The sequence below is a fragment of the Gekko japonicus genome, unplaced genomic scaffold (genome assembly GCF_001447785.1).
Source record: "Gekko japonicus isolate JY-2015 unplaced genomic scaffold, Gekko_japonicus_V1.1 scaffold1321, whole genome shotgun sequence".
NCBI classification, from domain to species: Eukaryota; Metazoa; Chordata; class Lepidosauria; order Squamata; family Gekkonidae; genus Gekko; species Gekko japonicus.
The window spans coordinates 227,385-241,236 of record NW_015177053.1 but is presented as its reverse complement, the minus strand read 5'-3'; the positions used below and the strand labels follow the sequence as shown (position 1 = coordinate 241,236).

Below are 13,852 nucleotides of genomic sequence, written 5' to 3'. Positions count from 1 at the left end.
CCCCCCGCCTCGTTCCCTAGCTTGAGGCTGTTGTGTCACACGTTCAGAAGGCGCCGAGTCCTGCTTAACCTTGCCTAGAGCAACCGCTTTCCGTGTGGTACCCCTGGGCCTTTTTATGTGTGCACACTGGTGACATTTCGATTCCACGGAAATGGTTCTCTCCCCTGGAGTTAGTTGAGAGGTAGGGGTGGGTGGGATTGGAACAGGTAAAGAAAGATCGGCAGTTCTTCGTCTGTCATTCAGAGCTGCATACACTTTCTCTAACACTGGCTTTGCAAAGGGACAGTATATTGCCCACTCACCATGGAGGTTTTTATACTGGAGGGTCTGCTGCCTAGCTATTGGCGTTCCTGCTAAAGAAAACCCCATACAAGTTTAATGCCCCCCCCCCCAAAATCATAGCTAGAATATTTCTAAAGAAGGGGTCCCCAACCTCCTTGACCCTGCGGGCCTTTCTAGAGTCCTGACATAGCATGATGGGCATAGTGACAAAATGGCCGCCAAAAAATGGCTGTTGCAGGAGGCGGAGCCAGCCACAAAACGTCTGCCACTGCAACGTTTTTTAAAAATCTGCACAGCCCACCAGTTCTCGATTGCTCAACTGGAAGCGAAGAGGAGGAGATTGTACTTATACCCCGCCCTTCACTACCCGAAGGTGTCTCAGAGTGGCTTACAAACTCCTTTCCCTTCCCCTCACCACAACAGACACCCTGTGAGGTAAAAGAAGAAGAAAAAGAGATTGGACTTATACCCCGCCCTTCACTACCCGAAGGAGTCTCAGAGTGGCTTACAAACTCCTTTCCCTTCCCCTCCCCACAACAGACACCCTGTGAGGTAAAAGAAAGAAAAAAAGAGATTGGATTTATACCCCACCCTTCACTACCCGAAGGAGTCTCAGAGTGGCTTACAAACTCCTTTCCCTTCCCCTCCCCACAACAGACACCCTGTGAGGTAAAAGAAGAAGAAAAAGAGATTGGATTTATACCCCACCCTTCACTACCCAAAGGTGTCTGAGAGCGGCTTACAAACTCCTTTCCCCTCCCCTCCCCTCCCCACAACAGACACCCTGCGAGGTAAGTGGGGCTCAGAGAGCTCTGAGAGAACTGCTCTTGAGAGAACAGCTCTGAAAGAACTTGTGACTGACGCAAGGTCACCCAGCTGGCTGCATGTGAAGGAGTGGGGAATCAAACCCGGTTCTCCCAGATTAGAGTCCATGCTCCTAACCGCTACACCAAACTGGCTCTCATTGCTGGGAAGGAGCCCCACCTGGCTGTACCCGCTTTCTAAAGCACTTGGTGGGCACCATGACACCCACAGGCACCACACTGGGAACCCCCGGTCTCAAGGCCCCAAACCGCTCAGAACGCAGAGGCCGTCTTTGTTTCCTACCCTGGATTTAGTTTTAAACTGTCCCCCTTGCCACCTTTGTTCAGTACCAGATGTGTGACTGTCCCAGTTCTTTTAGCTACGCTTGCAAATACCCTCAGGGCGGCTACTGGCTTCCCTCCAGCCTACAGAATGATGCTCCGTCTGTGAAACCATTTTTTAAAAAGCCTGCAACAATCCGTTGCTCTGCAGCTGCTTCTGGATTACAGCAAGTTGTTCTGGCTTTTGCACGACATAAACTGAAAAGGGGACGAGGGAGGCTTCATAGCGAAGGGCAGTCTCCTGTACCTTATACATATACATCTTGCATTTATTTACAAAACCATATATATATATATACAACACGAGATCGTTTCCAAGCCTAGGATTCTCCTCTTCCCTGACGTTTTAAATACTTTAGGCAGGGTCCTCGACTTGAGGAAGCAAAGCTCCCTGCTGTAAACACGGTTGCCTCCCCTTGTGGGGGGTCAGATCCCAGGCGGGAGGAATCGACAAGGCCTGCTGGTGGGAGTGAAGACTTTTGCTCTGACAAGCAGGGGCTTACTGTGCCGAGAGGGGTAGCCCCCCCATCTCTTGCAGTCAGTGCTGAGGGGTGTCCTTTCCTTCCCCCTCCCCGGCAAGCCCCGCAAGCACCCCAGGACGGCTCTTCCCACTCCTGCTTGGAGGAGAGGCACCTTTAGGGTTCGACGCGTCTTTCCGGGCAGGGTGGCTTCGGCCTCGTCGGACTCCAGGCAGCCACTGCTTTTGTGCTAGAGACGAAATGAGTCGGGCGAGGGGTGCCGCTGCTAGTTTTGGAAAACGTGGGAATGAAGTGCGGCTGGGGGGGGGCAGAGAAGAGAGCTGGAGAGGCAGGCAACGAAGGCAAAACACCGCCCTGGAGTGATGCTGCTCTCTGGCTTGAGAGGCGCGGGGAGACCCTGAGTGTTCTGTGTTTGGGGGAGGGTCCTTCCCAGGCAGCTTGAGCCCCCCCCGCCCTGTGCTCCTTTGGAGGGACCGCTGCAGTGCCGCGGATGCCGCTTGGTCCAGGAGTCTGAGGCCGGTCCTCCCAGGTCATGGAGAACTTGGTTCAAGGCTGGCGGGGCTTGTCGCATCCCTCTTCTCCTCTTCCTGGGCACAAAACTCCAAAGCTACTGCAGCGGGCATGTGCCCAGGGACAGCTTAGTGCCGAGGGACCCCTTAATCCTTGAAGCCCTGGATGCTGCACAGGATTCTCTTCTGGTGGCCAGAAAGCGTCACACCCATTTGCTTCAAGTCCCTGCAGAGAAGCAAAGGGAAACAGGAAGAGAAGACGATGATATTGGATTTATACGTTACTCGGAATCTCGGAGTGGCTTACAATCTCCCACAACAGACACCCTGGGAGGTAGGTGGGGCTGAGAGAGCAGCTCTGAGAGAACTGTGACTGGCCCAAGGTCACCCAGCTGGCTGCACGGGGAGGAGTGGGGAATCAAACCCGGTTCTCTCAGATTAGAGTCTGCACTCTTAACCACTACACCAAACTAAGAGGGGAAGAGTGCTACAATGATGGACTTCCGATTCTTTTTTTTAACTATAACTGTACCGATATGTAACAACAGAGCTCATAGAATAGAACTGGCTAAGTTTATGGACTGGAATCTTTCTCAGATGTCACTGAGAGCAGCTGTCTCACTAGGATGAGCAAGCAAGCATGGCTGGAGGGAGATGTTCTGCAGTGTTGGGAAGGTGCGCATCAGAATTTTCAGAAAGCTGTCAAACGAGACAATTGGTGTCCTCTGCATATCAAAACACAGCCGCTTAGTCATCAGAGTTCAAAACACAATGGGTGTATATAAACCCCACTGCTGAACAACAGTTAGATTCTGCGCGTCTCGTTTTAAAGCTGTGCACTAAACCTTCACAGAAGAACAGTTTGACTGACTTTTCTAAAACATTCGGTTTCTGCTTTTCAATTAATTAGTGAACTACACGAAGTTAAAAAAGGAGGCCTAAATTCACAGAGGAGAGGCCTACCAGGAGCCCTTAGCCGTGAGGGCTGAATGTGCCGCCTGTGTTAGAGGCACAGAGAGGCGGCGTCCCTCTGAAAACCAGGGAGTAGAGGGCAAAAAGAGGGGTGGGGAATTGCCTTAGTGCCGCGCCGGCAGTCTTGGCAAAGTGGTGCGATTGGCCACTACGGGACAGAGAATGTTGTACTACAGAACCTTTGATCTACGTGGGGCTCTGAAGTCTTTTGGCACACCTTACTTCGCACAGGTCATGTTAGGCACCCCAAGCCTCTCTGCTTTGCAGGTCTCCATCCTGTCTTGATTGGGAGCCCCGTGTCCCATCTTTCCTCCCTAGTTGGTCCGGTAATGTCTGCAGGACAGCTCAGGGGTTTGCTTTTATGCTATCCCCGTGCCTTCCATGCCAGCTTGACACCGAGCAATTTAATGGGTGAAGCTTCTTCCTCCCACTCATCCCCCACGCCAGGAAAAGGGTCATGTCTGATGACTTCTTGGCTCCTGCTCAAGGCGAAAAAGCGGGCCCAGGAAAGAAGGACTGTTGGGACAGTGTTTTAGTGGTGGCAACTAGTGGAACTGAATGGGCACCAAGCAAGGGGTTAGGGCAGGGGTGTCAAACATGCGGCCCAGGGGCTGGGTCAGGCCCCCGGAGGGCTTCCATCAGGCCCGCAGTGGAACTGGCCATCTCCTGCTTCCAGTTCTGCTGCTGCTGCATCACAGTTTGCTTCGCCAGACTCTCTTAATCACTCATTTCATGTTTTAATCTGGGTCCGAGACTCAGAACTCTGAGCATGAGATTTCTGTGACGAATGGCGATAAAGCAAAAGTAGTTTTGCAGCTTACAGAGCTAATGTTTTAAGCATGTTTTTATTTTAAGTAAAAAAACCTTTGTGTTTGTGTCCTTTATAAAGTTTATATCTCATGACTAGGAGCCCTTCGCAAGGGCCCCCAGGGGATGCGTACGTTCGCACCCTCTCTCAGTCCGCTGGTTCACGGACCGTGTCCTCGGAGCACCCGAGAGACATGTCCGCCATCGTTTCGCCAGATTCCGCCCTTGTAACAAATGAGTTCGACACCCCTGGGTTAGGGTATGTCAGTTTGGGAGGCAGGATGGGAGGTTTTTAGGATCCCTTCGCTAATCCCGTGACTTCACTTCTTCGGATCCTGGCTGAGCAGCCCTGCAGCCATTTGGACTGCAGTTCCCCCTTCCGCTGCCACTTCTATCCCCCAAGACCCAGACCTCCCGGCCGCCGGTGCCTGCACTTACTCGGCAGTGAGCTCCAGGATGGACTCCATGGTGTTCAGGCCGGCCGTGCGGAAGTTGATGATGTACCGTTTCATGCGGATGGACTCCAGCCACTCGGGGATAGACCGGTAGGGGATCCCGTCAGAGCCGCTACAGCTGGGCAGCCGGAGTGTCACCCTAGGGATGCGGAGAAACACTTTTAGGTCCAATGTGGGCAGTTAAAAACCACAGCCTGTGAGAGGATCAGGCATTTCCCTCTAATGGGGGGGGGCTATAGCAAAAGGAACTGGGTTGATTCCATCTTGGATTTATGATAACTGTAATTTATCGAGCACCGTTGTTTTTAAGTGTTGGATGTCCTTACTGTGTTTTATATGCTTTAATTATGGCACGGCTAATTACCTTGCCCTTGTTAGCCACCCTGAGCCCATTGGGGAGGGTGGGATACAAATGTGAAAAATAAATAAATAAAATAAATAAGGTCTGCTCTTCTCCGCAGGACATGGTGGTGTCCCATGGCAAGGGGCAACCTGCGCAGCGGTCACTCTTTGCCCTTGCTCCTGTCTGTCTGTCTGTCTTCTTCATCATCCATCCATCCATCCATCCATCCATCCATCCATCCATCCATCCAGGGAAACTGCTACCATATCAAGGAGAAAGACTGCATATCCATTTCTAAAGAGTACCATGAGAAACAGCTCTGTATAGGCTCCCCCATAAGCAGGGAAACAGTGCCAGACCGTAGCGATTGGCATAGAATTCAGAGGGCAGAGAGTTTCTGATTCCATGTTCTTTTTATTATTTATTAACCTATTTGACTTTTACCCCGCCCTACCCTGCCGAGGCAGGCTCAGGGCGGCTTGCAAAGAAAACAACAAAGAAAACAACAATATAAAATTCAAAATAAAGTTATTAAAACCATTAATACGGCGATGGAAGGGTCGAGTTTCTAGCCATCAGGGCTCCAAAGCTTTGAAATAAAAGGATGCAGGTTAAACGTTTGCTCAAAGTTCAGGACCGACAGCAACGGTGCCCAAGATGCCGCCCCTGGGGCCACGCTGTGTGGTTTGCAGCACCTCCCCCCCCCCCTGAAGAAGGAGAAGAGATTGGATTTATACCCCGTCCTTCACTACCCAAAGGTGTCTCAGAGCGGCTTACAAACTCCTTTCCCTTCCCCTCCCCACAACAGACACCCTGTGAGGTAAAAGAAGAAGAAGAAGAGATTGGATTTATACCCAAAGGTGTCTCAGAGCGGCTTACAATCTCCTTTCCCTTCCCCTCCCCACAACAGACACCCTGAGGTTGGTGGGGCTGAGAGAACTCTGACAGAAACTGCTTTTTTCAAGGACAGCTCTTGTCAGAACTACAGCTTGCCCAAGGCCATCCAGCCAGGTGCGAGTGGAGGAGGGGGGAATCAAACCCGGTTCTCCCAGATTAGAGTCCACTGCTCCTAACCACTACCCCAAACTGGCCTAGGGAAAAGAAGTCCGGCTGGCTCTGGGATGCTGCAATTGAGCAACCTCCTGCCCCCGTCTTCAAAATGGGGAGCAGAACCCAGGTGGGGCTCATGACAATGAGATAAGGCTGGCCTGTTTTACTTCAGCCAAGGTCTATTAGGGTCCATGTAGCTGAGCTGTGCACCCCGTGAGTTTGTACCGATGAGACTGTGTCAGTGTTCTGCAGAGCTCCTCCTTCCCTGTAACTAGCAATACCGGACTACGTAAAATAATATGTATTAATCATGCAAAATAAGAGAACATAAAATTCTGCACACATTCTCAGGCTGGAGAATGTAGCTTTTTTGGGGGAGCGGATTTTTAAAAAGTGCACAGAATACCCCATAGCTCTGCCCATGGAGCATCGCCCCACACACTCACCTAGGGTCAAAGTCTGCCACAGCCCGAAGCAAATGCGGGCTGGAGGTGAAGTGCTCCAGCTGAGTATGGATCTCCCGGAAACGGGGCCTCCGCGTCCGATCGTACGACCAACACACTTTCATGAGCTCGTAAAGAATGGAGGGGCAGTCCACAGGCGGGGGCAGCCGGTACCCATCCTCTATGCTCTTCATCACCTGCCCAGGTAAAAGATGAGGAACCCCTGAGAGGGTGAAGCATTTAGCAGGAGGAGCTAGAAGTGCCCAGTGAGGGTGTGGTGGACTTTCTCATGAGCATTACATCCAAATCCAGGGATTCCTTTGTAATGCAAAAAGTCTATGTCATACAAGAGGGATGCAGGAGAATAACGGAGGGTCTTTGGGTGTGGTGCTAGAACTGGTCACTCCATGAAGGGAAGAGGTAGAAACTGATACTAGGAGAAAGGGTAATTTATAAAGTCCCTGCAGGGCTGAGTCCACTTCAGCTCTGCTTGCTCAAAAGGTCGAATTCTGCCTTTGCCCCCATACCTCATGACAATGTTCCCTCTAAGCTGAGGAGTCTTGTCATACAAGAGGGATGCAGGAGAATAACGGAGGGTCTTTGGGTGTGGTGCTAGTCCTGGTCACTCCATGAAGGGAAGAGGTAGAAACTGGTACTAGGAGAAAGGGTACTTTATCCTGCAGGGCTGAGTCCACTTCAGCTCTGCTTGCTAAAAAGGTGGAACTCTGTCTTTGCCCCCATACCTCATGATTACTCATGTCCCCATTAGGGGTATGCAAAACAACAACAACAACCCCTCGTTATTTTTCAGGTTTGGGTATACTGAATCCGAAAAATATCAGTATTTCCTGATATTCCCGAATCTCAATACCGGCATGGTATTCGGATTCTGAAAATATTCGGGCAACCTGAATTTTTTCAGCTCCATTATAGCCAATGGGGACCGTTGTAGTCAATGGAGAATCAATCTGTGGGTATCTGGGGCTCTAGGGATGGCTGTTTTTTGAGACACAGGCACCAAATTTGCAGCATACTTGAGCTGCAAGAGAGGATCAGCTGGGGTGGCGGGAGCTGACAGCTCTGCAGGTATCACTGATATATCCAAATAAAAGCCCCCCCTCATTAGCTTTTTTCGAGCTCAGCTATACCAGTAGCCGAATAAAGATGTCTGATAATAATACCCGAAAAATACTGATAAGGTGTTTTTTGGGTATTTTTCTGATTCGGTTTATGCCGAACCCACACCTCTAGTCCCCATATGGCTTCAGGTGGGTAGCCGTGTTGGTCTGTAGTAGAAGAGCAAGACCTGAGTCGAGTAGCACCTTAACATTCAGATGCCTGGAGTGGGAATCCATCAACCTCCTGAAAAAACTTGCCGATACAAATTGCTAATCCCCGATGAAGGGGGCTTTGACTCTCGAAAGCTTACGCCCCGGAAATCTTGTCGGTCTTTAAGGCGCTCCTGAACTCAGGTCTTGCTCCCCATTTGGTTTATTCCGATATGAAAACACCTCCCGTGTCACAGTGCCCAAACTGCAAACCTCTTTCCCCTTACCTCCTGATTACTCATGTCCCCGTATGGCTTGTCGCCGTATGAAAACATCTCCCACGTGACGATGCCAAAACTCCACACATCGCTGGCCGAGGTGAAGATTCGATGAGCTATGGCCTCTGGGGCCGTCCACCGGATGGGGATCTTGCCGCCCTGTCGAAAGAGAGCTTGCAGCTGAAACGGGAGCGACTGACTTGGCCTCGCCCTGACCTGGATAGCCCAGGCTAGTCCAATCTCGGAAGCTAAGCAGGGTCGGCCCTGGTTGGTACTCGGATGGGAGCCCACCAAGGAAGTCCAGGGTCAAGATGCAGAGGCGGGCAATGGCAAACCACCTCCGAACTTCTCTTGCCTTGAAAACCCTGTGGGGTCGCCATAGGTCAGCTGCAACTTGATACCCCCTCCCCCAGCTCAGCCTTTGTTCTGGGAGAGATACCACTTTGTATTGCAACGTCCTTTGCTTCTGCAGTCACTGGAAAACAGCCCTCAAGGGCCAAAGAAGTTCTGGTGTGTTGCAAACAGAGGAAGCCCTCCCCAAGCTCAGTCCTGCTGGTTTTCATGGAGATGGGATCTGAATGGGGACAATCCCCTCTGGAAAGCACCTTTCTGATGGAGAGGGCATGGCGTAGTGGTGGAACATCTGCTTTGCGTGCAGGAAGTCCCAGGTTCATTCCCTGACGTCTCCAATCGAAAGGACATGGGGAAGGGTCAAAGACCTCCGCCTGAGACCCCGGAGAGCTGCTTCCAGTCAGAACAGACAACACCGACCTTGACGGACCGATGGCCTGACTAAGTATAAGGCCACTTCGTGTGTATGTGCTCAGGCATATAAGGTCATGGGCTGACCGGGATGGATGCCGGCTGACCTTTTGGAAGTGATTGCCTCTCACCTTGTCAGAGGCGAGGAGATTATTGGCATTTGGGTTGCCATCCTGCCTCCCACTCCTAGGATTAGTTTTGCAAGACTTAAAAAAAATAAAAATAAAGGGTGAAGAACAAATGTATAAATGAATGGACGAAACCAGGCAGCACTTCAGAGTTTGAAATAAAGGCTGGGTTGCGGGCTGTGAGTCTGAGAAGGAGCCAGATTGGTGGCCGAACAGGGGGCTGATTCTCTGGTATGCACATCTGCTATGCAAATTGTGAAACCGGGAGAACGCAGAGCCCCCTTAGAAGGGGTCCAGTGGGACAGATGTTCAGTCTCCTGTATATGAAATATGATCTCCGCAAGGGTCAATGGGCTGATCTCCCATTCAGCCTTCCTTCAGGCCAGAAGACTGATCCACTTCCTCGCTCCGGGGGATTTAGGTCCGGGCAATGTGTTGCTGAGTGTGAAATTACAGGAGTGCCTTTCTGTAATGCTTCAGTCATCCTGAAGGTCCGCAGTCCCCCATTCCTGCCCCACTTTCCCTGAGACGCATGCATAGCACCACTTCCCCTTTAACAACCAACCCCCCCCACCAGCAACTCCCTGCCCCACTCAGCTCCTTCCCACATTACCTTTGTTTCATACGTTCCTTCCACGTCGTTTTCCAAGATTCGGGAAAGACCGAAATCGGACACTTTGCACTGAAGGTTATGGGATACCAGAATGTTACGGGCCGCCAGGTCTCGGTGGACGTAGTTGCGATCGGACAAGTAGGTCATCCCCGCGGCGATGCCTTGCAGCATGGTGACTAATTGCACCGCACTGAACTTGTCTATGTTCTCCTGAGAGAGACAAAGCAAGGAACATGCGTGGCCCAAGGTGAGTCTTTGTACGCCGTCGTCAATCAGAGCTGAGAACATCCAGTTGTCGGCAGTACTCCCTCTAAGCTGTGGAGTCTTGTGAGCGAAAATTCTACTTTGTGAACGACTGGCACTAAAGTTGTGAGCGAGCGATTGGGCTGCTGCATCAATTAGTTTGCTCTGGAGCCATCCTTCGTGAGCTAAGGCAAAACTGGGTGAGCCAGAGGCTAAAAAACTGAGCTAGCTCACACTCACTCAGCTTAGAGGGAACACCATTTGTAGGTACAGCCAAAGTACAGAGGTGGCCGAAAGGCCTCGCATCTCAGCTAAAGCAACCTTTTCGCCACCAAGCCCAAACCAGCCATAAATTTGTGGCCTGCGAGATCCCAGCATGTTCCTGTTCTAGCAGTCCTAAAAAAAGTAAAGGTTTCCCTTGCTCGAAAGCCAGGCGAATTCGACTCTAGGGGGCGGTGCTCATCTCCATTTCCAAGCTGAAGAGCCAGCGCTGTCCAAAGACATTTCCGTGGTCATGTGGCCGGCACGACTAAACGCCGAGGTGCACGGAATGCTGTTACCTTCCCACTGAAGCAGTACCTATTTATCTACTTGCAATTTCTTGCTTTCGAACTGCTAGGTTGGCAGGAGCTGGAACTAGAGACGGGAGCTCACTCTGTCACGCAACAATAGGGTCTCGAACTGCCGGTCTGCAGCTCAGTGTCTTAACCTCTGAGCCACCACGGCTTACCAGCAGTCCTAACCAAACTGCAAACACAGGAGATAGAATTCAGCAGGGGGTTGCCATGAAATGGCTGATGGGCTACGATTCAAGCATTCGTGACTGAAGAGATTCTCTCCCCCCCCCCCCAAATAGTGGGCAAAATGCAGTTTCCTTCCCTCTGTTTCTCACTTCGATGGATAGATCTGTGCACGGACTGTTCTATTTCAGGCTGCAGCTGGGGATTACATTATAAAAAAAAATCCCCTGCACAGGATAAAACAGTTGCTAAGAGGAAGAGATCTAGTCTAATCCTTCCCCCCAAACGTGCTAGTTTTCTAGGCAGAGGGAATGGTGTCATATGGAGGGGGCACCCGGTCACGTGATTTGCCCTCTGGCAGTCGGAAGCGGTACAGCTGAGACACACATTTAAGTACTGCGGTGCCAGTAGCTGGCAAATCCCTGCGCCAAAGAGAAACGCAAGGCCCTCACCCGTAAGAAAGTGTCCAGAGCTCCGTTCTCCATGTACTCAGTGATAATCATCATGGGGTTCCCTGGTAAAAAGAAGGAAAAAAAAATCAGAGATGTCCCCCCTTTGGCCAGGCACATAGTGATAGTGGGGCATTTCGGGGCCCTGCCCCCTTAATCGAAAGCCCCGCCCCACAAATAGCCATGCCAGACGTCTTGTTTTTGCATGTTTCTCAAAGGTTCATGGGGATGCTTTTGCAAGACTCACCATGACCTCCGTGGTCTACAGCCGGACTGGGCTAGCAGAGAGGGGGATTGTTGGAGATCTACTGAAGGAGCCCTTCTAAGCTTTCTTGCCCTGTGGGAGGGAACTCAGAAGGCAATTAAATGCCCTCTGAGCTGTGTTTTCCTAAGAACAGGGTTGCCACTAAAATTTTATTTTTCATTTCCCTTACTTTCCCTGACCACCATTCAAATATAACCACGAGTTTAAAAAATGAATCGTATTGCATTCATGCAAGGTAAGGTTCCACTCTACGACGACACAAGTCTCAACTGCAAAAAATATTTGCCAAAGAGATTTAATATCAGCTTCCTTCAACATTCACTGCAGCAACATCTGTTTTGCAATTGCACCAAAGATTACACCAAGATACAAATTTCAATTCAAGTAAACTCTGAATGCTAAGAAATGACATAACATTTGTGTTATTGTTTTAAAGGTACACTAAAAATTATATAAACGTTCGATCTAAAAGGGTTGGGAAAGGGCATCCTTGAGTTCTACTTGTATTCTGCTACTTCCCTATTCCAGTTGCCACAAGAACAGATCAGGCTCTTGCAGCAGCAGGTCAAAAATCCACGGCTTGAATATATTTTCATCACAATTTCCCTGACTTCCCCTGACCAATTTTCATTTCCCTGACTTTCCAGAAAGTGGGAAACCTGTAAGAACTGACGCGATTGCTGCCCTGTCCCTTGAAAGGAAGGGTTCGAACAAAAAAAATCCCGGCTACGGGGCTGCTTTTGGCTCCCCCTTACCCTCTGCTCCCATCCATGCCTTTGACAGCGGCCCGGATGGCATCTTGACTGAAATCACACATTCATTTTCACTTTACGAAGTTACAAAGCTGCCTTCTATGGAGACAGGCCATTGGTCCCTCTATTCTGCTTTATATACTGTACTGCCCTGACCTGGATACCCCAGGCTAGCCTGATCTTGCCAGATCCCGGAAGCTAAGCAGGCCAGCCTTGGCTAGAATAAGAGCGGCCTCTGGAGGATACCAGGGGTGTGAAGCAGAGGCAGGCAGTGGCAAACCACCTCTGAAACGTCTCTTGCCTCAAAAACAAGTCTCGCTTGCCACTTAGTGGTGCGCAACGCTAAAAGAGCTGGAACTTCTGGCTGCCAGACAATCTGAGGATCGCCTGGCTATACTACACACAAGGCCATATGATGATGACAATAATGACGATGACGACGACAACAACAACAGCGACGTCTACTGTACTGAGAAAGCTGGTGGCTCTTCCCAAGGCCAAAAGCGTGGCTCATCCTCCAGTCTGAAAGCCTTCCAAACTGGAAATTCCAGGCACTGAACCCCAGGCCCTTCCACATGCAAAGCAAGGGAACCAACCGATGAGCATTAGAACCCCTTATAACAGTCTCGTGTTTGTCAGTGATTGGCTGTTGCAAAATAAGACAGGCTGATCCCAAGGCAGACATTCCAAAGGATGCCCCTTAACAATGCTACAGTCACCTGGATGGCCCAGGCAAGCCGAATGGGTCAGATCTGAGAAGCTAAGCAGGGTTGACCCTGGTTAGCACTTGGATGGGAGACCACCGAGGAAATCCGGGGTTGCCGTGCAATGGCAAACCATCTCTGTTTGTCTTAAAGGTGCCACTGGACTCAAACTTTGCTTGTATGAGAACAAACTTAACGATTAACCACTTGCTACCCTACTGTCACAACACCTGCAGCCTCGACCTCCCCAATGTGTGGGCCGGACCTGGCCGCAAAGACCTCCCCTTGCACCACCACCAAGTGAATGGAAGACCTGCCGCCCTGAAAATCAATGTTCAGGCTCCTCTTCTCCCGGCAGGCACTCACAGACACCCGTCCTTCCTATTCCCCGCTGAGGCAGCTGTCGCCTAAGCTGGAATTTCAGTCCCCACTGCGCTCTTACGTTTCGTGACGACTCCCTCCAACCGCACGATGTTGGGGTGATTAAACTGGCCCATGATGGTCGCCTCGCGCAGGAAGTTCCACCACGTTGAGTCTGAGTAACTCGATTTCAAGGTCTTGACGGCCACGATGACACGTTCCTTCCCTGCTAAGCGCAGGGTTCCCCGGTAGACCTCCCCGAACTCGCCTGTGGAGCATGCGAAGGAAAGTGGACCGGTTACTAGGAAACAGCGAATGGAGGCCCTCTAGGGTTGCCAAGTCCGACCTTCTTCCCAGTGGGGCGGAATCTTCGGGGTTAGCCAGGACCTTTGTATGACATCATCACGCCACCGACGTTGCATGGCAACACTCTAGCTTTTGAATAAAACTCTATGGTTTGAGCTCAAATTTACCATAGAGTTTTGCCTAAAAACTAGAGTGTCGCTGTGCAACACTGGCAGTGTGATGACATCACTTCCGGGTGACGTCATTGAACTGCGTTTTGGGGGCTTTGCGGGCGGGGAGGAGCAAAAGTGGGGGAACCCCCTCCCGGACTGGGGGGCTGGCCAACCTAAGGCCCTCCAAGATATACATGGCAAGACCCCAAAATATTCCCACCTTCGCCGATAACGGTCTCGATGTTGACAAGAGATGGGTCCAGCTCCTTTGTGAATTCTAAGACTCCCCGGCTGGGATCCTCGTAGGGCTGGAGATCTACATAAGGCTTCAACCAGATCTCATCTGT

General features: G+C 50.9%; 1 protein-coding gene across 1 annotated transcript in view; it reads right to left on the bottom strand.

Moving 5' to 3' along the window:
- Positions 1–1,753: 1,753 nt before the first annotated feature.
- The window catches only part of EPHA1 (EPH receptor A1), a 172,880-nt gene continuing 160,781 nt past the window's right edge, over positions 1,754–13,852 (bottom strand). Inside the window, exons 13-18 of the mRNA XM_015428123.1 lie at positions 10,970–11,031; positions 9,535–9,744; positions 8,041–8,190; positions 6,489–6,682; positions 4,633–4,788; positions 1,754–2,641 (exon numbers count right to left, since the gene is read on the bottom strand). Coding sequence (XP_015283609.1) covers positions 2,563–2,641; positions 4,633–4,788; positions 6,489–6,682; positions 8,041–8,190; positions 9,535–9,744; positions 10,970–11,031 — 851 coding nt within the window. The 3' untranslated portion in view covers positions 1,754–2,562. The remainder of the gene's footprint in view (positions 2,642–4,632; positions 4,789–6,488; positions 6,683–8,040; positions 8,191–9,534; positions 9,745–10,969; positions 11,032–13,852) is intronic.